General features: G+C 53.9%; 10 protein-coding genes across 10 annotated transcripts; 5 read left to right on the forward strand and 5 right to left on the reverse strand.

The window, feature by feature from the left end:
• Positions 1–429: 429 nt before the first annotated feature.
• BBA_07034 (dipeptidyl aminopeptidase) lies at positions 430–3274 on the reverse strand (the record flags this gene model as incomplete). Its single annotated transcript, XM_008602131.1, has 2 exons — positions 430–533; positions 616–3274. 2 exons carry the CDS (start codon positions 3272–3274, stop codon positions 430–432), a joined length of 2763 nt encoding a protein of 920 aa, XP_008600353.1.
• A 1714-nt stretch (positions 3275–4988) lies between these two features.
• BBA_07035 (glycosyltransferase family 57) lies at positions 4989–6828 on the forward strand (the record flags this gene model as incomplete). Its single annotated transcript, XM_008602132.1, has 2 exons — positions 4989–5217; positions 5282–6828. 2 exons carry the CDS (start codon positions 4989–4991, stop codon positions 6826–6828), a joined length of 1776 nt encoding a protein of 591 aa, XP_008600354.1.
• A 905-nt stretch (positions 6829–7733) lies between these two features.
• On the forward strand, positions 7734–8611 carry BBA_07036 (uncharacterized protein; the record flags this gene model as incomplete). Its single annotated transcript, XM_008602133.1, has 3 exons — positions 7734–7751; positions 7843–8336; positions 8422–8611. The coding sequence occupies 3 exons, from the start codon at positions 7734–7736 to the stop codon at positions 8609–8611; spliced, it is 702 nt and encodes a 233-aa protein (XP_008600355.1).
• A 436-nt stretch (positions 8612–9047) lies between these two features.
• On the reverse strand, positions 9048–9570 carry BBA_07037 (60S acidic ribosomal protein P2, putative; the record flags this gene model as incomplete). The annotated part of the gene is made up of 2 exons (XM_008602134.1): positions 9048–9224; positions 9412–9570. 2 exons carry the CDS (start codon positions 9568–9570, stop codon positions 9048–9050), a joined length of 336 nt encoding a protein of 111 aa, XP_008600356.1.
• A 1039-nt stretch (positions 9571–10609) lies between these two features.
• Positions 10610–11794, forward strand: BBA_07038 (Chromatin SPT2; the record flags this gene model as incomplete). Its single annotated transcript, XM_008602135.1, has 2 exons — positions 10610–10615; positions 10700–11794. The coding sequence occupies 2 exons, from the start codon at positions 10610–10612 to the stop codon at positions 11792–11794; spliced, it is 1101 nt and encodes a 366-aa protein (XP_008600357.1).
• A 539-nt stretch (positions 11795–12333) lies between these two features.
• Positions 12334–14218, reverse strand: BBA_07039 (nuclear fragile X mental retardation-interacting protein 1; the record flags this gene model as incomplete). The annotated part of the gene is made up of 2 exons (XM_008602136.1): positions 12334–13222; positions 13278–14218. 2 exons carry the CDS (start codon positions 14216–14218, stop codon positions 12334–12336), a joined length of 1830 nt encoding a protein of 609 aa, XP_008600358.1.
• A 759-nt stretch (positions 14219–14977) lies between these two features.
• BBA_07040 (RNA polymerase III subunit Rpc25) lies at positions 14978–15789 on the forward strand (the record flags this gene model as incomplete). The annotated part of the gene is made up of 5 exons (XM_008602137.1): positions 14978–14989; positions 15047–15145; positions 15204–15303; positions 15357–15507; positions 15564–15789. 5 exons carry the CDS (start codon positions 14978–14980, stop codon positions 15787–15789), a joined length of 588 nt encoding a protein of 195 aa, XP_008600359.1.
• Positions 15790–15916: 127 nt separating this feature from the next.
• On the reverse strand, positions 15917–16902 carry BBA_07041 (protein UCP010045, transmembrane; the record flags this gene model as incomplete). Its single annotated transcript, XM_008602138.1, has 4 exons — positions 15917–16089; positions 16151–16312; positions 16376–16770; positions 16856–16902. 4 exons carry the CDS (start codon positions 16900–16902, stop codon positions 15917–15919), a joined length of 777 nt encoding a protein of 258 aa, XP_008600360.1.
• A 445-nt stretch (positions 16903–17347) lies between these two features.
• BBA_07042 (microsomal signal peptidase 25 kDa subunit) lies at positions 17348–18157 on the forward strand (the record flags this gene model as incomplete). The annotated part of the gene is made up of 3 exons (XM_008602139.1): positions 17348–17384; positions 17469–17752; positions 17837–18157. The coding sequence occupies 3 exons, from the start codon at positions 17348–17350 to the stop codon at positions 18155–18157; spliced, it is 642 nt and encodes a 213-aa protein (XP_008600361.1).
• A 555-nt stretch (positions 18158–18712) lies between these two features.
• On the reverse strand, positions 18713–22392 carry BBA_07043 (HEAT repeat containing protein; the record flags this gene model as incomplete). Its single annotated transcript, XM_008602140.1, has 6 exons — positions 18713–19699; positions 19750–21950; positions 22002–22064; positions 22116–22247; positions 22301–22314; positions 22364–22392. 6 exons carry the CDS (start codon positions 22390–22392, stop codon positions 18713–18715), a joined length of 3426 nt encoding a protein of 1141 aa, XP_008600362.1.
• Positions 22393–22951: the final 559 nt, after the last annotated feature.

Here is a 22951-nt window from a genome sequence, read left to right on the forward strand (position 1 = left end):
ATCTATTTTGGAACTGCATGGCCCATGTGAAGAAGAGAGGGAGGAAAATCTACGGATATAGGAACGAAGAGCAATGGGCATTTATTGCGATTGATCTCGATGCTATGTTCTGTGCGGCTTGCGCGAATGACTTGCTTTTCATGAGGTGGGAGAAAATAGAGGAAGTGAGAGTTGAGTCGAGGTGGAAGCATTCACGAACTTGCAAGCCAGAATGGCCAATGTGTGAGTGTTGTATGTGTATGATAGTTTATTCGATTAATGCTGCTATTTGAATTTCGACTACTACCTGAAAAGAATCATGATGCCATTTGACAACGATGTGACTGCTCGCTACCTACCTGATGATGTAAATAGAGAAACGAAGAATAATACACTGTCTCATTACATAGGATGCCCCCTCTCCTGTCTATCCTGATTATTGCGTAATGATTACTCGGCCAATCTTTGCAGAGAGCGCTTGATGGGATTTGGCTTGGGGTTGGCAATCTTGAGCCATTCGCCATTGAAGGCATTGATGAGCCAATTATTGAGTTCTGTAGTTTTGGTAAGTTGTAGAAAAAAAAAATGGATGACTTGTTTAAAGGGTGGTAGGGTTGGGATTCTGTTCAAACATACTGTCATACACAATCTTGTTGGCATTATGGAAATATATGCCGTGGTTGCTGTCGGGAAAGACGTGGACGTCGTAATTTTCAACGCCTGCGACGTCGAGGTCGTCTAGCAAAGTGAGGGAATTTTGGAAATGCACATTGTCGTCGGCGGAGCCGTGCATGATGAGAAAGCGCGTAGCCTGGCCGAGGGCAGAGGCGTTGGCGATGCGGGACGCGTCGTAGCCGTCGGGGTTTTGCTGCGGGGTGCGCATGTAGCGCTCCGTGTAGATGGAGTCGTAGAAGCGCCAGTCGGTGACGGGTGCGACGGCCATGCCATAGGCAAAAGTGCGGCCGGCGTCGGCCTCGAGCGTCTTGAGCGTCTGAAAGCCGCCGTAGGACCAGCCCCAGAGGGCGAGACGGTCGGCGTCGACGTAGTCGCGGGCGGCAAAGTGGCGAGCGGTGGCAATGTGGTCCTGAGCCTCGATGACGCCGAGCTGGTCGCGGACGACGACGCGGTGCGCGCGGCCCTTGAATCCGGTGCCGCGGGGGTCCACGGTGACGACGACGTAGCCCAGGCTGGAGGCGACGTAGGACTGGAAATCGACGGCGAAGCGCTTGGTGACGGTTTGGGAGTTGGGGCCCGAGTACTGCTGGAAGAGCACGGGGTACTGTTTTTTCGGGTTAAAGTGCGGCGGGCGGCGCTCAACGTAATTGAGCGATACGTTGACGGAGATATCGATGGTGCCGTACTTGAGGACGGGTAGCTCATGCTTGCGGGCGCGGTCAGCCAGTTCGGCATTAGCCTCGAGGACGCGGCTGTACGAGGCCGCGTTGGAGGGCGTGGCGACAATCTTTTGCGTGGGAACCTTGGGGCCGCGATTGGAGAGCAGCGCGTAGCCGGCGCCAGAGGAGAAGCTTACGCTGTAATAGGCTTCTTCAGAGACGTCGGTAAACGGCTTGAGTTCGGATCCGTCAAGCTTGACCGAGTAGACGTGGCGCTGGATGGAGGATTCCTTGGTACCGGCAAAGTACACGAGGTTGTTTGCCAGATCGACAGCCGAAGGCGCGTTCTCGACCTCCCACTGGCCCGAGGTAAGGAGGACAGGCTCGCTGTTGTTGAGAGGGGTAAAGTAGCCAATGTGCTCGTAGCCCTCGTGAATGATGCCGTCAATGTAGCCGTCGTATCTGCGGCCCTTGGACCAATCGGCAGGGATATACGTCATGGTGTGTGAAATCTCAAACCAGCCACCGTCAATGTCCTTGACATTGACCGAGTTGACTACCTTGCCCTTGCGATTGGCGACGTCGATGAGCAGGACCTTGAGGAAATCGCTGACTCGGTTGGTCTCCTTTACTAGGAGCTTGTCACCAGCCCAGAGAACGTTGTTAATAATGCGGTCATCTGGAGGAAACTCGCCCTCGGTCTCTGCAGAAAAGACCTCGCCAGCATCGACATCGAATAAGAGGAGGTCAACAAACGGGTTGTGCGAGCCAGCTTTGGGGTACTTGATGTTGACAACATCAGGATACGACTCTTCGCCTTTGATAGGCGCTTTGCCGCTGGGCCGTGACTTGAAGTACTCGATGGGGTATTCAGGCACACCAGTCTCGTTGGTGCGTAAAAAGGCGAGATACTTGCCATTGGCAGACCACCAAGTTGCGCTGTTTCCGCTAAAGACCTCCTCTTCATATACCCAGTCCGGGATACCGTAAAAGTATTCAGGACCGCCGTCTTTGGTAATTTGAACAATCTGTTTACTGCCTTTGATGTGACGAATGTACATGTTGTTATCACGGGTAAAGGCAATTGCATCGCTCTGGGGGCTCCAGGTGGCGAGCTGAATGCGAACGTCATCTTCAAAAGGGATCAACGGCTCTACAGCCTGAGTTTCCACATCCAAGATGTAGTACACGGCAGTGTATGAATGTCGCCAATTCTTTTCCTTGTAGACAACAAGCAGGACGCTTTTTAGATCTGGGCTCGGCATGAGGGTAGTGGGATGATGCTGCCGGCCGTCATGCGTAAAGGAAGATGACTTCATGAGGATTTTGGTACTGACAGCATCTGCCGCAGCATCGGGTGTGTCTTGGCTGTTGCGAACATCTTCGACAACCAAGAAGCCTTGATCACTGGTGCCTTGCTCGAGAAGCAGACCGTCTTGGCCATCCGGGCTCGCAATCCAGCTGATGGACTGGTAGCTTGGGGCCCAAAATCCAGACTGGACCTGGTCGAGGGTGACGGGCTTGCCAGAGCCTCGCGTGTCGGCATCGGGGTCGTGTTCGGTATCGCTGGCATGTGTATGGCCGCCAGTGAAGAGAAAGAGGCCAAGGCCAAGGCCCCAGAATGCGATGAGAACAGCAAATGTGATGAAGAGCACACGCTTCAAGTTGCGGTCCATGGGTATTTGTTTGCCGATACCGGCGCCGGCGCCGGACTGAGGCAGGAAGGGGCCGCTCTCCAGGTCATTATTTTGGTCCTCATCATCGTCGCGAAAGGGGCTGAATTTAATTTCGGTGTCGCGGTGGCTCGTCTTCCGGTCGGAGGGCTTTTTCTCCACCTCTTCTTGTAAGCGGTCGAATACAAGGCTGGTTGTGGAAGCGGAAGAGAGCGACGCTCGCGATGACGACTCTGGCTGACCGTCGTCGCCATCCGCGTCGGGGCGGTGGGCTTGCAGAGAAGCCATGGCTTGGTGAGGCAGGTCGCGGGGGCCCGTGATGATCTATGCCAATTGGTCGGAAGTTGAGTAGAGAGGAAGAAGAGTTGGTGGCCAGCGGGCGAAATCAGAATCACAGCATCGCTAGGTGTCGAATGGCAAGTACGTTTGCCGTGGGTATCGGAGGCCAAGACGACGATATTGAAGGTGACGAATGCGAGACTGGCATGCAGGAGTGAAGTGAGGTAGGGAGGCTCAGCTGTTCTAGGTACTTGCAGCTCCGGTGACGATGGGCGGACGTTGAAGGGGGGGGGGGCACCGGGGGGGTCAGTGAATTAGTGGGACGTTTGTCCCGGAGGCTGTACAGAGTACCGACTACCGAGATGTTTAAATACTTTAGTAGGCAAACACGCAAGTTGAGGTGTATCGATTTTTGGCACAGCGTTATAGCGAGACTTGATTAAAATTGCGTCGGGCGGAGAAGTGACTAGGAAACCCGTTTTCAAAATCAATATGCCAACGGGGCATTGCTGGTGAGAAATTGCAGAATGACTCGAGTAAGTAAATAATTCATACGATTGCACGGGCACGACAATACTCGGCCATGGCCGTGCGTCAAGTTCTGGCCTCAATAAACATGTTTCTCGGGCACCATATGCTTTCAAGAAAAACTCTCTTTTCATATTTCGCATTCATTTAGCACCTTACAAAATGATTCAAATTGTCCTCGGATCCTGCCCGCCACCTATTCTCGTCACATTCCCATCGCTGCGCCGACTGACGCTAGCTACCTAACTACATCAGACGACCGCTGAGACAGCTGCATGAGTCCGAGCAACCGGGACCGGCTTGGCCAACAAACACTATCGTGACAGTATGTGGTACGATCTCATTCCAATGGCCGGTGGCCCGATGACTATATCATGTGGTTTTGCGTCGCTGGCATGGTGCTGCACTTGTTCTTATTTGGTGACAACTAGGTAGCAACCAACATCTATACAGCACTTGCGCAGGTTGCAGAAACCGACATGCCCTGAACTAAATCATCGTTATCGGCGATTAGGCGGCTAATTCTCTTTCTTGCCTATTTTCTTCACCATCTTTACTTTTGCTCATTTCTTTTTTGTCACTTGTTTTCTCCCTCTATGAATAATCTCCCTTGTAGACTCCTCCTTTTTCCCTACCTATTCGCCGACTTGGCAATAGTACAATGACTTGCTCACTAAGTTGGTAACAGACAGCCACCCTAAATATTGATACGCCTCCGCCTTGGCACATATTCGAGACCTATGTAGAGTTTGATCCGGAAGTCCATCTCGAGTTGTACCTTTAAGCTTCAGCCAGTGTCGCTGAGCTGACGCTTGCAAACCCAGGTACCAGAACCAACGTGGTAAGGTTTTGGCGAGTCCGTCTCTATTGCATTTTCAGTAGATACCGTCTCTAGTCAATTTTCGGCAAAAAAAAAATGTATTATCAATTGAGCAACGATAACGATTTTGTCCAACGTTGCGCATACCAGACCACGGGGCACTCTAGGTGGGCACAAGTAGTCAAAGGAAGCTCCCTCTAGCAGTTCTCCACACCAGTTAGGGACAGCTTCTTCCTTCATCTTCACACGTCACTCTTTTCTGCGACTTATTCCGTTTTCTTCTTCTCTTCCGTGCCATTTCACTCTGCACGGCAAAAGCAGTTCCGCATGTCGATTCCTTTTTGAATCTATAACCTTAATCAAGGCCAAGCAACCATGGCCATGGCCAGCCCTGCCTCGCACAAGCCCAGGCGCAAGGGCAAGACAAACGGCGTCGACCTCGACGTCCGCCCACGCGCCGAAGCTCCCTCCAAAGCGCCATTGTTCCCGCTGGCCGGGTTTCTCTGGCCGCTACGCACAGCCTCTTCGCAATGGACCGTTTTACCTCTTGTTCTCATGGTCGCCGGACTGTTTCGCTGGGCAGCAGGACTCTGGGGCTACTCTGGTGCGTTTCCTTCGTCGTGTCAAACAGCCAAGCTAACCAGCTCTCTTCTGTTTCCTCACTATAGGCTTCGAGCGACCCCCAATGTTTGGCGACTACGAGGCGCAACGACACTGGATGGAAATCACCACGCATTTGCCCATCTCCCAATGGTACTTTCACGACCTCGAGTGGTGGGGGCTAGACTACCCGCCCCTGACGGCCTATCACAGCTGGCTTCTCGGCAAGATTGGCGCATTGTTCGACCCGGCCTGGTTTGCGCTCTTCACATCGCGCGGATCCCATGATGCCAATCTGAAAGTCTTCATGCGCGCGACCGTCATCGTATCCGAGTACCTGACCTACATCCCCGCCGTCGTCGTCTTTGTCCGCCGCTTCAGCAGACTGAGCGGCGTGCCGGCCTGGGCCAGCAATGTCGCCCTCGTTGCCATTTTGATGCAGCCTGGAACTATCCTCGTCGACCACATTCACTTTCAGTACAATACAGTCATGCTGGGACTCGTGCTTGCCAGCATGTCGAGCCTCCTCGCCGAGCGCTACAGATGGGCCGCCGTCTTCTTTGTTGGCGCTCTAGGTTTCAAACAGATGGCGCTTTACTACGCTTTCAGTGTCTTTGCCTACCTTCTCGGACGTTGCATCAAGCCTAGTATCAGCATTGGCCGGCTTGTTGGAATCGCCCTGGTAACGCTCATCTCTTTTGCTGTCTTGGTGCTCCCCATCGTCGCCGGTGCTCTCTATGACGCCCGCCGGGGCATCTCCTCGCGACCCGAGCTTGGAGGACCTCCGCCGCCGTTGCCGATTTTTTCATTCCTCTCGAATCATCTCGACACCGAAGCCTTTTATTACCCCGTGGTGGAGCAACTCGTACAATTAGTGCACCGTGTGTTTCCATTTGCTCGTGGCCTCTTTGAGGACAAGGTTGCCAACTTTTGGTGCGCTGCCAACGTCGTCATCAAGCTGAGAAAATACCCCAGTGATCTGCTGCAAAAGGCTTCCCTCGCTTTTACGCTGCTTGCCGTCATCCCACCAAACCTGATACTCTTCATCAAGCCGCTGAAAGCTACTATGCCGCTAGCCTTTGCCACCACAGCTTGGGGGTTCTTCCTCTTCAGCTACCAAGTTCACGAAAAGAGTGTTCTTCTTCCCTTGATGCCCATGACGATGCTTCTAGCGGGCAAGCAAGGCCTCAATGGTAGTGTGCGCTCCTGGGTCGGGTTCGCCAACATTCTCGGCGCTTGGACCATGTTCCCTCTGCTGCAACGTGTTGACCTGGCCGTTCCTTACGCAGTGCTTACCCTTCTTTGGGCATATCTGCTTGGTCTTCCCCCTGTTTCCTGGACCGCGCCGCTGCAAGACACTCACACCAAGCCTCTGGTGCAGTACGCAACGCTGGCTCTGCATTCCGGCTTCTACGTGCTCATGGCCGCTTGGCATATTGCGCAGGCGATTTTGCCGCCACCGCCGAGCAAGCCCGATCTGTGGATCGTGGCTAATGTTGGCATCGGCGCCGCTGGCTTCATGATCTGCTATGTTTGGTGCTTCTGGAGACTCATTGTTGAGAGCGACTTACTACCGAATGCTTCCAAGACGAGCAAAGCCAAAAAGATACAATGAAGAAATACGAAAGGCGGGTGGTCAGATACGAGCTGGATCAAGAATTGAAACATGTTTAATCCCTTGGCTTTTGAACGGGTCCTCGACTTTCTTGAAAAATTACTGAATCTGGACAGGCTCGCTAGTAGCGTCAAAGAAAGCAAGACCACCACGGGAGGAAAGCATGTAGCTTTGGTCAATTGCGTAGACTTTCCCGTTGAGGAAGAGGCATTTCTACCATGATGCCCAACCAAGCCTCGGACTCCCGACATCCTTACGAACCGGACCAAGGGCCAGGCCACCACACGAATGGAGCTATGTTACTCGAACATCAGGGCCAGATGAGATGGTACGAATGCATTCTATATTTTCACACCAGTTACCTACTTCTCCCTGTTGTCTCCTCCATGTAGATACGAAATCAGCGGTCATACCCCCGGAATTTGTTTGCTTTTTCGCGAGCGGGCGCACCCTAGGTCTCAACGCCTCAGATGGGCAGAAACGACATAGTTGCTGCGTGACCAGGGCATGAAGCACGATCGGCAAGCATCTTTCTGCAGAGCATTGCAAATCGTATATCCCACCTATGTCAAACGCAAGATCGCTGACGCCACTCCTTTGTCGTCGCGCTCCCGATTGACCTGGACGTCCAGGCCCAAGCGTGTGTGACCCAACTAATAAGCAGGCAGAATTGTTTGCTTTCTTTGACCATGGCTTGGCCGCCAAGCGGAGAAAAAGCTTGTATTTGGCCGCTTTTTTTAGTCCCTTTTTGAGTCGATGTCTTTCTTTCTGTATTCTTTTTGGGCAGCCGAATCTCATCCTCTCATTCCCGTCTACCCGCGTTACTTGACGAACCAGTCCGACTCACCCTTGTACGACGGCATACATGCACCCGCACCACCTGTGATGCCCTCGGCCGCCAAGACATGACGGACACAGCCAGCGTGAGTGACGACTTGTTTACCCAGGGGTTCTATTTGCTAGACATGGGGAAAGATGCTCCAACGACTTTGTTAAAACTGTTGTACCATCTAGGAGACGACGGCCGCCGTCAGCCCAGCGCAAATTGCGGCGCTCTGTGTAAGCATATTCGCCATTATCGTGTTCACCAGCATCAGCATCTACCTCTACGGGCGACGAAAGGGCTCTGAGGAGGTACACAGCCTCTCGCACAACCACCACCACTACCCTCCGCACATTACCCGCATACCGGACACGCGGCCCCGGGATTCGACAACCAGCGGTCAAGGCAGCGCTACCCGTGGCGGGCGCTTCACCAAACTGAAGGAGGCGTTTGGTATCAAAGTCGCTGCCGCGGCTGAGGCTGTAGTTGCTACCAGGGGGGCGTCGTCGTCGGCGGCGGCAGAAACGGAAGCGTTTGGCAAAGCAGCGAGGATGCGAGCCGCGTCGCCGCTGCAAATAGGCATCCCCCCCGGCACCGGTAACCCATACAGCGGCACTGAAGAGTTTCAGGCGGCCGTCCACAATCTCCTGAGCTACCGGCCGGGCGAGTTACAAGTCTGCTATCAGTAAGTTGACAAGAGAAGACGCAAGGAAGAAGAGAACAAGGCGAGGCTGGTGCGGTCTGCCCACTGCTAACCTGCTCTGACGCAGTGAGTCTGATGATGACGATGATAATGATTACGAGGACACGCATAGAGGATCACAGCCGGAGCACCGAGAAGGGTCCTATTCGGCAGCCGATCCCTGTGGTTCACCACTGCCCGCGTATGCAGAAGTAGCAGAGCCGCGCCGGTTTTCCTGGCAAGGTCAAGAATGCGACTATCGGCCAGAAAAGCGTTAAAAGTGCGCAACACGCGACTTGGAAACTCTGGAACCTCTTAGCTCTCGTAACCTATACTTTAATGATTAGACAATGGCATCATGCTTGAAGTACCACCCATGTAGTCGACGACGACACATCACAAGTCTCACGGTGACCAGCAGCAGCAGCAGCAGCAGCAGCAGCAGCAACGCTCCGAAAAATTGATTCTGATTCATCGTAAATCTCGAGGCCAAACAACTCCAACTATCGCACCAAGGCGAGTCCAAGACGTAAACCCCAAGTGTGCACATTGGTCCCCATTTTCCATACCAATGCCGTTTCTGTTGCACAATACCCGAAAAACCATGAAATCGCTTTTTTCCGGTGGAAAAAAAAAGAGAAGAGGCCAGCTTTGTTCCGTCTTCTTCTTTTATTTTCCTTGTCGTCGTTACCGTAACAGTCGTGAGCGGACCGCTTAGTCGAACAGACCGAAACCCATGTCCTCGTCGGACTCTTCCTTCTCCTCCTCCTTCTCCTCGGCAGCGGGAGCGTCGGCAGCACCGCCGGCAGCGGCGGCACCGCCAGCGGCAGCAGCGCCACCAGCACCACCAGAGGGGACGGAGGCGAGCTTGCTGGAGCCCTCGGCGATCAGCTGCAAAAAAAAAAGGTTACATGTCAGCATTCTGTTCTCGTTTTCCTGTATATACAGTCAGGGTACTCTGTGGAGAGCGAGTTCTTTCCTGCGGGAGTGACGATTCCTTGTCGTCGCCAGCTGCCGCGCAGAAAAGACCTTTACTCGTCGACAAGCCCCCCCCCAATGACCGATTGTATATCCGTACCTCGTTGATGTCCTTGTCCTTGAGCTCGGAGAGGAGGGTCTTGACGCGCTCCTCATCGGCCTCAATGCCGACGGCAGAGAGGACGCCGGTGATGTCCTTGGCGGAGGGGGACTCGTTACCGCCGAGGGTAAGAAGAAGGTAAGCGGCGAGGTGCTTCATTTTGAATTTGTTCTGTGTAAAATAGATGTTGGTTAGCCGACCTGCAGCCTGGTATTTTTTGCGCTTTCGGCGGCCAAATCTTTCCAGGTGTTCTTCCATGCCAGCATTCTGAACGGCGGGGTGGCAGGCATGTATATACACTCGAAATTCAAGTTCATGGCGCAAAAGCATTGGAGGCGACGGCGCGACTCACTGTTGAGAGTTCGAAAAGGAACACGAGAAATCAATCACTTTAACCGCGGGTATTGAGGCGGAGACTGAAACCTTCGGGTTCAAAATTGATGCAATGGGATTGAGAGTAGGATCAAGAGAAAAAAAAGGTTCTGAATGGGCGGGTCACGAGAAAGTAGACACACAGAAAAGCCCCAAATGGTGGAGGCCCTCACACAATTCTTTTCCAGTTTGTGGGCGAACGGGTTTCTCCTAGGCGAGCCACTCAGGTTAGGGCGCAGGCAGGGAGTGGGGGCTTTGATACAAGTACGCACCAGCCACACCTGCATCCGCCGCCACCGATATGACATGCATCACGTGCCTCATCTCGAATGTGGCGCATACTTCTATTTTTTTCTTTTACAACATTACGCCTGCCTTGGACTGGTTAGGCTTTCTGGCTAGCCAATACCGGGGACGACAAGTTGACAGCTGCTCACATCATACCGTCTATCTTCTTTGTGCCCTTTTCTTTTTCCCGCGCCACCACTCTCTTTGATTCAAGAAGCTGTGAATCATTTTATCAACGGCTCGTCACACCGCCGCTTGTGCATATTTCCAACATCTTTCATTGGTCTTCTTGTACCGCACGCGGGAAACTGTGGTTCCGTACCACGGCTAAATACAAGTGCTGCCTCGGCGCGCCAGGTCGAAGCTGACCCCAAATTTGCGAGGATCGTTTGCCTTGGTTTTTTTGGGTCCCGAGGCTTTTGACTGAGCGCTGAGCAGCCGGCAGAATCTTGTACTGAAAACAGAAACACAAAACACGCACCCCATTTCGACGACATCTTCATACCCGTGGCAAGCGTGACCAAACGACACTTTCACGATGCCTGTGAGTCAGAGCGCCTGCCAGACGCGAGCAGTTTGCAGTATCTCTCCGCGACACAGCTCACTCACTAACCATGACTACATCCAGATCGGTGATTTGTTAGCCTCGATCAGCGGAGGGGCGGACAAGACCTCAACGACTGTTCGCCCGAATTCCGCCGCGAATATCAAGCGAAAGGCCAGCGCTGAGCTCTCCAGCAATCTCAACAAGGCCCCGCGCGTCACGCCGCCGGCGCCGGCACCGGTGCCAAAGCCAACCCAGGCCTCGTCCGCTGCGCAGCGCTACGCCGGAACAGCGGCCGATCGACCGTCGAGACCGACACCGAGCAAGCCCAGACCCGCGCCGCCCGCGTCCTCGTCCTCGTCCGCCAACGCCGCCGCCGCCGCCGCTCCCGCGAAGGCAGCACCGAAAAAGGGCTCGTTTGCCGAGATTCTCGCCCGCGGCAAGGCGGCGCAGGCGTCAATGGGGCAGGTCGGCAAGATTCAGCACAAAAAGGTTGAGAACCCCCCGCGGCGGTCCAAGGAGGACGCTGCCGCCTCGGGACCATTGACGGCAGCCGCGAGAGGGAAGAAACCGGTCGCGGCTCCCGGTTACGGTGGCACATCACGGCCTTCGCAGCGTCCTGCGGGTAGCGGTATCTCGAACGGTGGCAGCAGCGGCGCCAGACGACCCGGCGCCGGGTCCTCCTCGTCCCTGTCCAGGCAGCGGCCACCAACATCCTCGTCAGGCGCCGCCCGTAAGCCTGCTGCCGCTGCTGAACCCGAGAAGAAGATTAAAAAGGCCGCCACGGCGACGACCGGCTACGCGGGCACCGCGCGGCCCAAACTCAGCACCAGCGACTCCAAGAAGCGGCACCACGACGTTCCGCGCGGCGGCGCTCTTCTCAGCGCGCCCAAGGTCCGGCCTCGCGGCGGCAGCAAGTACGATGACGAATTCGACGAGGACATGGACGACTTCATTGACTACGACGAGGAGGAGGAAGACGAGGGCGGCGAGCCTCGCTACGGGTACGCATCCGACGCCTCGTCCGACATGGAGGCCGGCATGGACGACATTTACGACGAGGAGGACCGCGCCGCGCGCATCGCCCGACTGGAGGACGTTCGCGAGGAGAAGCTGGAAAAGCGCCTCAAGGCCGCCAAGGAGGAGCGTCGCCGCAGAGCCCTCGGTGGCTACCGGTGAAACTTGCTTTTTTCTTCTTTTTCTCTACTCCGCTGCTCTTTTTTGATGCGTTGTCTTGCTAGGTGACGGATACGCAAAGAGGTGATGTGGTGGGCGAGCGCCGACACAGTGTGGGAGAAACGAGGCAGGCAGGCTGGGAATATACCATGGCGTTATCGGGGATGCTTTTCTTGTTTAGAAAGCTTTTATTCCCACACTCTCTGCTCTCTCTTTTTCAATTTGTTCAAGAACCTAAGAGGGGGTAAGATGGACGGGTTTTGGCGAGCATACTTTGTTATATAAACATTTAGCGATGGAGTTTTATATTTATCCTTTTCGATGCCGCTTTGTACACTGTGCTGCTGTCCAAGTAACACGAGCCCTCTTACACGTGGGCACAACATCAAGTCAAGTAGTGGTATATTAAAAGTCGTGGTTAGCTGTGTTACAATGGTAGTAATCGGGAAATTGCTCCACTCTACATTCTGCTTTAGACAAATGTCCAATCTAGGTTGGTCGCTCCCACGTGTTTAGTACATGATGCTTCAACGCGCCCGTACTCACGGCGCAACGTTGCCTTTGCCGCTCGAGCCATAGGGTTGAAGGAGCCATCCCTCGTAGTGTTTGGTAGTGTCTGAGTCGTCACTTTCAACCTCCATCTTGTCGTTTGAGTGACTCTGTGCCGTGCTCACATCAGGCTCAACCTTCACGGTTACCTGCGGTGGCGATGTCGGGGGCGGTAGTAGCTGATATGGAGAAGTGGATGAAACGACAAGTGGTGGGCCAGGATCTTTATCAGCTGAAGTGGCCTCTTTTTTAACCTCTGTGTCGTTTTCGGCGCTGCTTTCCTTGCTCCCGTTTAACGCGGCCGCACTCGCAGCGATTGCGTCTGGCATGATGCCCTTTTGACGGAGGTACTGGATAGACCGCAAAACCGTTAAATCTTCTTGCTCCTTGTCATTCAAGATTAAGCGCTGCTGAATGGTCAAACGGCCATGGTTGGCCTCGCGTTCTTTGATGGCAGCCTCGCGGATCGCAGGGTCATGCACGAAGCGGCACTTGCCCTTCTTACCGCAAGTACCACCTGTAGAATAGTATTTGCAGTGTCTAGTAACATCTGCTCTCTTTCCGATAGCAGGAGGAAGTGGCCGACTGGGTATAGTTGTAGACGACGCCTTGGTTGATAGAGCTTCAGGGGGGCCATCGTCGGACGAGTTATCCGAGGCGCCACGCATCTCATCACCTTCGTCGCCCTGCTCTCGCTTTCGCTTGATAGACGATTCTACTTTGCGTAGCTGCTTACGCAGCTTGTCTGCTTCCCTTTCGAGTGACGCAGTCTTGTCCTCGTTTCTTTGCGCTTGCGCGGCAGCCTTTTTGGCCTCGATACGAGCTCTCGTGGGGTAGTTCTGTCGACGCACTGCTAAAAAGGCAGCAACGTCACCGATATTACTAAAGCTGAGGTTAGAATTGAAAATGAGTCGAAATGCGCAGTGCTTTCGCAAACCTTAATGCCTCCTGTCCTAGCAGCTCACTGAGCGTCTTTTCCTCCCCCTCGTCATCCTCAGATTCCTCCCCCGTGCCAGGCGTCAAGCCAAGTGTATTGGTCTTGCGCTTCTTCTTCTTTCCATGAGAGGCGGAATCGTTGTTGTGCTGGACGGGATTTTGATTCGGTTTATTATGGTGCCTGTCGTTGTGGTGGCCACCCCGACCACGGTTGCCGCCATCTCGGTGACCTCCGCGACCGCGACGTGGGTACTGCCCATGTTGCGAGTCTTTGTGGTGGGTGACAGACGGCGGTGTTGGAGGAGGCCCTCCGTAGGGAAAGTGTTGAGGAGGGTGATGAGCGCGTGGACTAGGCTGGTAGGGCTGTGCATAGCCACTGCCGTTTGGGGGTCTGGCTGGACCCCTTGGGCCCTTGTCATGATAACCGCCACGTGCTGGCCGGCCACCAAGATGATGCGTTTGTGCCGATCCATTCCACTGAGATGGAATCGGCGGCGGCGGCGCGCCATAGGGATAGTGTTGAGGCGGTGTATATGGAACCTGCTGCTGTGGTTGAGTGTAATGCACCGGAGGGTAGCTTTGAGGCGGATATGCAGAGTATGAAGCGGCTGGCATTGGCGCCGGCGCATGCGCATGATGGCCGACGTGCTCGTGTCCCCATTGGGGAGGAGGGGGAGGTTGATGCGGATAGCTGGCAGCAGGCGTCGGGGGATAGCTCGTGGCACCAAGAGGGTGATGCGCATATGGCTGGGGCGGATAATCGTACCGCGGCTGGGAAGCATGGTGCTCATGTCGCTGCCCGTTGTGATGCCCCTGTCCTCCACGACCACGGCCATGGGGGCCTCCACGCCGCTGGGAGCTTGATCCTCGACTATAGCCTCCTGAAGAGCTTGATGTAGGGGGCGGGGGCGGCGGTGGTGGCCCGTACCCGTATCCCGACATGATGGAAAGGAGATGGGCGAGATGAAAAAGGCGTGTATAGGGAGAGCTCCAAGATGAGAGTAAACGCGCGTTCGCTAAAATTCAACTGCAGAGACGAGAAGGACTTGCTGCGCAACAACTGTCTGTGGAAATGCTTGTTCAAAAAGAGAAGAAGTGAGAGAGCACACGCAAACAGCAGGTGACGGCGGAAAGGACGAAGAAACAGAGGCGTAATCAAACTGACAAGCGACAACCTATTATCGGCTTAAGCTTGCTTTACCTTGACAGTCCGATGCGAGAGCGTACACAGCGGAGTGCGCAGCTGGGATTCAGAAAGTGCGGTCTGTTTTGTTCTTATCTGAAGCAGAAAAGCATCTTCAGCCTCGTAAAGGAGCTTCCCAAGATAGTTTGGGGAGGCGCCGCCTTATTTTTCTGCCGATTGTAACATGTTCTGGCTAGTGGACCGGGATAAATGGCACTCGAAGCGGCAGGCGGTCAGCACAGCAAAGCCACAGTGAGGCTTGACAGCTAAGCCCGATTGGATGCATCCTGTGGCTCTGTTCTATGCGCAAGCTTTCTGATTTTCTAAGCCATGAGAGGTAGTCTCGCGCGCCTGGAGCTGAGCGTCACCAAAGCAAGACCTCATTCATCTCAACGAGTCGCTTCAGGCTAGTTAGCCTCTTATTCTGTTTGCTTACTGCTGGGGAATGGGCAGTGGTCCTAACCGGTACCGGATATTGAATTTCTCTCTCGCGGATCGCGGCCGCGACGAGCCTCGCCATGTTCATTCTTGTACGTCAGACTTGATTGAAGTCAAGGCGCTAATCATTAACTGATGTACTGTAATAGACGAAAATTTCTGATCTCGTGCAGATTGCGCCAGAAGATTTTTCTAAACGCAGTATCATCGCCATTGAAGACAACATCAACGCCAAATACGCCAATAAGGTGAGCCGGTCCTTGCCCGTTAACTCGGGGCGCACTGACTGACTTTAGATGGTGACAGGTTATTCAAAAAATCGGCTTATGTATATGCCTTTATGATATTCTCTGGACGTCAGAGGGACTCATCGGCCATGGAACCGGACTGGTCAACGTAAATGGTAGTACATCTCCAAAACTTGATTCCTGGCTTCAGACATGGGCTAATATATTCAAGTCGAGTTCCGCATGATTGTCTTTCGCCCATTCAAAGGCGAGGTCATCATTGGCCGTATACGCAGCTCCACACCCGCCGGCATCAACGTACGGACAGATTTCTTCGACGACATCTTTGTACCGTTCGAAGAGCTACCTGCTGGTGCTGAATAGTAAGAAGCTCAACTGCCACGTCCTTGCAGCAGGCATCGCTGACCTTTTTGCGCAGTAATCACTCTGAACAGCTTTGGATATGGAACATTGACGAGGAAGAGAGGCTCTTTTATGATACCCACGAGATGGTGCGTCTGCAGGTCGTTGACGAGGAGTGGCATGACCAGACCCCTATTGGCCCTACGCAAGCCGAAGATTCGCCCATCAAGACACCCTACCGCATCAAGGGTAGCATGTTTAAAGAAGGTCTCGGCGTCTGTTTGTGGTGGGATAGCGCATAGTCGCAATGTTGAAAAGCATGGTTTGGGTCGATTTTTTTGGTTTGGGAACATTCATGGGACGGCGTATATCTTGTACACATTCATCTATCATCTGATTTTATACTATTTGAGTGGAATTTAGACGCCGCTAGAAACGGGCTAGCAGGCGATCCTCAACCTCGTCCAGAACGGAGTAGTGCTCGACAACTTGCAGGTTCTCGGCTTCAGCCTTGAACTGCTTGTCAATGTCGACACCAGGTCCACCCGTGGGGTTCATAGGCATCTGCTGCGCCTGCATCTGCTGAGCGAGCTGGCTGGCGGCTGTAGAAAGACGTCAGTATTTCGCTCTGTATGTGTTGCTGCAGCCCAGGAATGTACTCACCATTGTCGCTACCGAGAAGAAAGACGTAGACAAATTGGAGGCCAAAGATGCACAAAAAGTACCAACTGATACTCGACATCCACCGAGGGTCCATGTCCTTGGTCTGCACGCCCGCCTGAAGCATGCTCTTGAACTTGATGGTAATGGGAAACGGCAATTTCACTACATCCAGGTCAGCAACGCCCTACGTTTCCCCTTGCATCGTCCAAGCTGTTAGACACATACTGATGACGTAGCCGCTAAAAAAGGCGTTAATCCAGCTCATAATGAGCGTGTTGGGGATGATCATGGCCATGTTGTTCTTCATCATGCCCATCATTCCGTCCATGGCGCCGGGGTCGCTGAGCGGGTTGCCAGGGGGTTTGCCCTTGCTGTCCGGGTCCTTGAGGAACTCGCCCGATTCGAAGCCGGCGGTGAGGGCCTCGCGACGAGCTTCGAATGCGCGCCGCGACAGCACGTGGTGGTTCGCGCGGAGGGTGACACCGCGCGCCAGGGCCCGCTGCTCGCGGAGAGCCTTGGCGTCGAGTTTCTTGGGCACCGGCGCCATGAGCACCGACGCGTAGTGGCGGAGGACGCCCGTGAGCACCATGACGACGGAGATGGGGATCAGGATCCAGTAGCTATATGGCGCCGGTTAGCAGCTGGTAACCCGCCGCTCTGCAAAGGGGAGGGCGGAAAGATGGCGAAGCCATTCTCGCAACATACAACAACTGGGGATCCCGGTAGAGGGTCTGCACGGGAACCTGCGCCATGATGGAGCGAATTGGTGTGTCGGTCCGCAGGGGGGGGCGTGGAAGATATGGTTTTCGAGGGCCGTGACGGCGCAGGATGCTTGTCAGCGGTTGTCGAGAGGTTGATGGGATGGGAAGAGCTGGCGCGCCGCCCGCCTTGTCCGGAGCTACTATTCTGCCGCCTGCCGCTAGCTCGAAGCTGGCTGACAGCGGCAACTTTCCCAACCGCTACAGGCAGGCTGAGGCGCTAGAAGACCGCTGCGAGTCTACCGACAGCTCCAAGAAGCAGTGGTAGTCTCCACTTTCTGGCATTGGTGGTCGGCCGCTGGGGACAGCTATCCTTTCCCCACGAAACGACAACTTATATACAAGCCACCTCGACCATCAAGCGCAACGACGAATCCGACCAATCTCTCTCCTCCTATCCTGATTTTCACGACCGCGACGCCCCTACTATACAGCCACAATGGCGACCGAAAAGGTTTCGCTCTACAACCTTGCTGGTAGGGTCTCCCCCTCCACGGCCCCAACCTTAGGGAACCGCCTCCCCCGTCTATGGTTATAATGCTAAACGCGCCTCCCGATAGATTTAAAGAACACCTCGGACGACGCGATCCCCAACTACCTCAACTCGCTCAAGTTCACGCAGACCCATGTCCTCCAGGATGTACGCCTCGTGCTCGGCTACAGCGCCTTTTCCGTCGCTGCGCTCTGCTTCCTCTGGGACTACAAGCTCGGCTGGGACAGCACCAAGCACTACACCGCGGCCGCCGTCGTCGTCTACATGCTCCTCAACGCAGCTCTGACGTACTGGACGACTTTTCGGGAAAAGAGCGTCATATATCAAGGCACAGCGCCGTCCGGCGACAAGGTAATTAATTTGGGCATGCCCTCTTCTCCCTCCCCCAAGGTGCCCCTCTGCTAATTACAAGCCCTTTCGTCGTGCAAAAAAAAGATTACCATTTCAACGACGACGAAAAAAAATGTCCCCGTCTACAACCTGGAAATCACCGTGCAGCCGAAACGAGCCGGCGAAAAGACGCAGACGTATAGCCTCGCCAAGGAATTCGCCGGCTGGTTCGACGAGGTCGGCTTCTTCGTCGCCGCGCCGTTTCAGGAGATGCTCGCGTCGGCCGTGCCGCTGATTGGCAAGCAGGATCCCAAGCGCGTCACGGCATCGCGGGAGACGCTCGACGCCAACCCGGATCTTCTTGATGCCGTTTTGGCGGCGTCGGCCACAGAGGCCAAGGGCGAGGCGCGGAAGCGCAAGGCGTAGTAGTAGCCAGGGCGGTTTCGCATGGTGGTTTTGCGTCTCGCAAGGACGAAAAGGAGAGATTGCAGCGGCCTCGCTTCCTGCATTACCGGGCACAATTCCTCATTCAGTGGAAAACATGGGTGGTCGAGGTGGTGGTGTATCAGCGCATAGTTGCTTCACGTTCTATATACACGCGATGGTCAAAAGAAGACAAACGCAATATTTTCTCGAATACCGGCAAAGCGCAAAACATGTTTGCAAAAAGTCAAAACAACAAAATGGTATTCCCACCTATCTGCACATGATTGAAAAGCGGCATATGAGTGCTATGCGTGGATGATAACGGCACAAAGAACAACTATTTCAGACTTGCGCCTGCCTGCCATCCCTCACTACCACCCTTCCACAAGGAATTCATGTTAATAAGTGCTAGCCGAGTTAAAAAAAAATCGTCAAATTGTGAATTGAGAACTCCTGCCCCTCTTGAATTCACCGCATAATTAGCCGCCCACTGCACTGCTAGTCATGCGATGGAAGCGCGTTTCCTTCTCCATTTCCATTATCAATGCTCACATCCTACTTGACTTCTGCCCATGCAACACGTGCTGCACGAGCAGACACACGAACTTCGCGGACTCTGTGGCCGCACGCTGCGGCAAGAACCCTTCCCACCTGCGGCACATAAGCCAAAAGATAGCGAGACTCGACTAGTCGAGGTAGGCCACCCAGGATTTGAAGCCCGCTCTTGCTACAGCGAGCCAACGTCTCTGGATCACGCGATGGCGCGGCAATGTAGTCCGGCACCCAGTCAGGTTTTGGCTTGGGCTCCTCATCCACAGCAAAGGTGCTCGTGCAGATACCAATGATGCTGCGGATATGGTCCTGCGACTTCTCAGGCGCCTCTGTCAGAACCGTTTTGAGCACAGCGAGAGCGGCCAGTGTATCGGTGCCGATACCAGCAGTTTGGGCGACCGAGATAGCAACGCGTAGTACCTTTTCCACGTCGTCCTCGTATATCGAGTAGGGCATGTGCTTCACGAGCATCAGCACACCCAAGCCAAAGCTAGCCTTGGCGAGGTTGTCGTGAGGAACTTGGCCCGTGGACAGGGCGGACTGCAGCATGTGTTGTACCATTTGGACGTATAGCTTCTGCATCCATAGCGGTTTAACGACTGCGTAGGCATCCTTGGATAGAAAGCTCTGCGGAGCGGCAATGAGCTCAAGGAGGCGCGCTATGTTATAACCAATTACTTTGTTCTTGGGGCTGTCACGGATAAGCTCAACCAAACGCTGTGTCTGCTTTCCGTTGTATCGACGCAACAGGCCAGCAGCAATAGCAAGAATTGGAATAGCCTTGTCGATGGATGACTCTGCAGAGTTCAGGAGTGCATTAGCCAACTGTGTGTTGATAGCATCTAAAACCGGTTCGGCCGTCTCCAGCGTGTATTTGTTGGCAAGTATGCTCAGGATAGACTTGGATACGGCAGTTGCGGTCGCGCTGTTATCTCTTTCTGTGTTCGAGATGACGGCAACAAGCATTTGTTGCCCAACATCGCCATCAAACTATACATGGTTAGCATCAGTTCTGAAATAGCCAAAATTGGTCTACTCACCAGCTTGGCTACCCGGGCCGGGTGCAACGCCTCCACGATCCCGAATGTCAACGAATTGACGCGGCCATTGACAAGCCACCTCCACGAGCTCGGTGTTGTTGCGTAACCATCTTGGAATAAGTTGATAGCCCATGTCTCAGCAGCCAGCGCCGCTTGTTGTGTCTCGGTGAACTTGTGCGTAACGAAGCTCGCGAGGCTGGATATCAGATACAAGTATTGAGATGCAGAAAGCTGATCGTCGCGAGGAAAGTCATCGCTCAGCACTATGCTCTCGTTGCCGATGTTGCCTATGGTATGGGCTGCCTTGCGATACAGCGTTCTAACAATGAATAACGTTATCAAAAGAAATTCGCCGTATATATCCGCCATGGACTTGACAGTGCTCGACCTCAGCATATCCACTTCGTGACTGGCATGGGGGTTGCCCACGCTCTTGAGTTCAGGGTACAGGTTCGTGATGTCACTCAGCCACGTGGTTGACACGTGGAGCTTATTGCGATCTAAGTCTTGCTCAAAGCAGGCATCGTTGAAGTAGCGGCAGGCTGACTGAATACCGGCGACTAGCGAGCACCAGAGCTTGTTGTCGGCCTTGGATTCGATAGCTGCCAACAGCTCGTTTGTCAGTGCAGAGACAAGCGTAACAAAGTGTGCAAGTCCTGGTGAGGGCGGCGATGGAAGTTCGGAGCAGCCGACATATGCCAACATCGACCCTAGATCTTGGATTGTTTTCGCAGCATCGGCGTCCTGTCCATTCAAACACTTCCGAATGGTAGCCGTACCCTTTTGCAAGAGAGTGGTGAAAGCAGCTGGTAGATCTAGAACAATGCGCTGGAGAGACCTTGCCGTCTCATTGACGAGTTCATCAGATGCGGAAGGGTGTTGTCGGGGGTCCTGCGAGTGGCGTGTGGCAATCTCGAATAGCGTATCACAAATCTCCGCACAGGCTTCGTCAGAGAGTAGTCGAGGCCTTTCTGCTGTGGCATCAACGGCAATTGAAGCCCGTTCGCAAAGAAGTACAGCAGCGCCTTGAACTGCTTCCGCGCCAATTTTGAGTTCTTCTTGGGATGCGTTGGCGTTTTTTGCGGCCATTAATGGAGACTGGAAAACGGCATCGTAGAGCGTCTTGAAAACAGTGTCAATAGAGATAAAATCGGTCAGTTCCTCGGCAGTAATCGTGTGTTTCATGAGTAATATGCGGGTCTCGAGAATTACCCTCAGCAGCCTCAGCAGATCCTGACTATGTGACTCGGACTTTGGGTGACGCAGGTTTTCCTTGATGTGAGTAATAGCTGGAGCTACCATCAGTACAAATGCGGCTGGTGACGCGCTCAGAATCGCAACAAGTAGTCGGCCTGCCGGACCAGCGTACATGGCATTCGAGAGGTCGTTGACACAGTCACGGGTGACGTTGAGCGTAAAGTCACGCAAGTCGTCTCCGCTTAAGCGAGTCGTAAGAGCCTTGAGGGCTTCTAGAGTGGCCCAGATTGTATCCTCAATCTCCCCATTGCGGACTTCGTACTTGAGGCTGCCCCATATACGATTGGCGAAAGGCACCACAGACTGCTTGGGTTCTTCATATTGTTCCAGGCACGCTTTGAGGGTGCGAAGCACATCCACTTTGACGTTGACTGTGACACCATCTCCTTGATCCAACTTTCCGACCAGAAATGGAATAGTGCTATCTGCCAGCGCATGGTGGGCTGCGAAACATTTGCGCAATTGTGATTTGAGCTCTTCGGGAGTGACCTTGCTCTGCGCGGTTCGCGGGAGGGTGATGGGAAAGTAGGCCTTGAAACTGCCGTATACATGTTCCAGAGCCTCCTTTTCGGGAGCATACTGCAACATGTATATGCGTACGATATCGAACCAGACGAGTAGACAGTCGGGGTCGCGCTCGCTGCGGCACAGTTCAATCAGCTCAACAATAAAGCTAGTACTATCATCACGACGTCTGATGTTGGCGGAGACATCTTTGTGTCCTATGAGAGAGCGCAAGAGTGTGTATACTGCCAGTCGGGTCTTGGCTATTTGGCGGGAGAAGTCGTCCTTGAGGGTGCACACTTTTTGGATGATTTCGTAACCAGTCGAGGGCTGGAACGATTTCATGGCGACGATCTTCGAGAGGGCCGAAGCAGATGGCAGAACGCCTGCCTTGTGATCGACATCGAACATGGCACCGAAGAAGCCAATTAAGAGTTTGACTGTGTGTCATTAGCCAGGACGTGGGCTGACGTCGCAAGCAAGCTACGTACCTTGGCTAGCCTTTAATACGTCATTGCCGACATGCTCGAGGGTTTGGGATAAGAACTCCAAAGCTGTGACATTTAGGAAATGAAAAAGTACTCATTTTACAGAAGAAGACATACCTTTAGCTCGCGCCGTCCAGTCGGGCTGTTCCTGAGAGTCATGGCTGTCACCGCTGCTTCCTGGCATCCAGGCCTGTACAGACTCTACCCAGCGGGCGACAGGGTTTGTCGCGGGGGCGGCGGTCTGAAGTTCTGGAAGACGGTCAGAATGAGGTGTAGGGCGTGACGTCTTGTGTCAATAAGACTTGCCTTGTGCGGCCTGTTGAGCCAAGGCATGCTGGTTGTCTTCGTTATCAGCAAGGACAAACTCGAGCGCAAGCTGTCGAAAATCGGCCATGTTGCGCAAGCCAGGGAGCTAAATATCTAGCTAGCACCAAGGCGGTAGAAACTATTGGAAACACAAAGTCTGTGGGTTTCCAAAAGAAGGACGCGCAATGCAATGCAAAAGGGCAGAAATTATCCTCGGGCTGGGAGGCTCAAAGAGTTGGCATTTGCCGTGAGGCGGGGTTCATCAACGACTCTGGTCGACCTCGAGCCAGAGAGAAGGTCGGAGAGAGGGAGAAAAAAAAAGAGGCTAAGACAAGACGAGAATTGAACAAGGCGCTTGCAGGCAAACGATATGAGCAAATGAAGATACTTAGGCGACCGACGACGCCTTGAAGCACCGAGCTTCAGGCAAAGGAAGAGAAAATAACGTCTGGGGAAGAAGAAGTCAAAGGCAAAGAGAAGCAAACGGCTGGGTTGATGAGCGGTTGGTTCAAGATGGGAGGAAGCTTGCCTCTTTGGAGCGAGCCAGTCACCCGGAAATTCCAGAATTCCAGCAGAGCTGCGGCGAAAAAAAGTCCTGTGAGCCAAGTTTGCAGCGGGTGACTGACCAGTCAAAGAGGTCAAAGCAG

This window comes from Beauveria bassiana (assembly GCF_000280675.1).
Source record: "Beauveria bassiana ARSEF 2860 unplaced genomic scaffold BBA_S00022, whole genome shotgun sequence".
NCBI lineage: Eukaryota > Fungi > Ascomycota > Sordariomycetes > Hypocreales > Cordycipitaceae > Beauveria > Beauveria bassiana.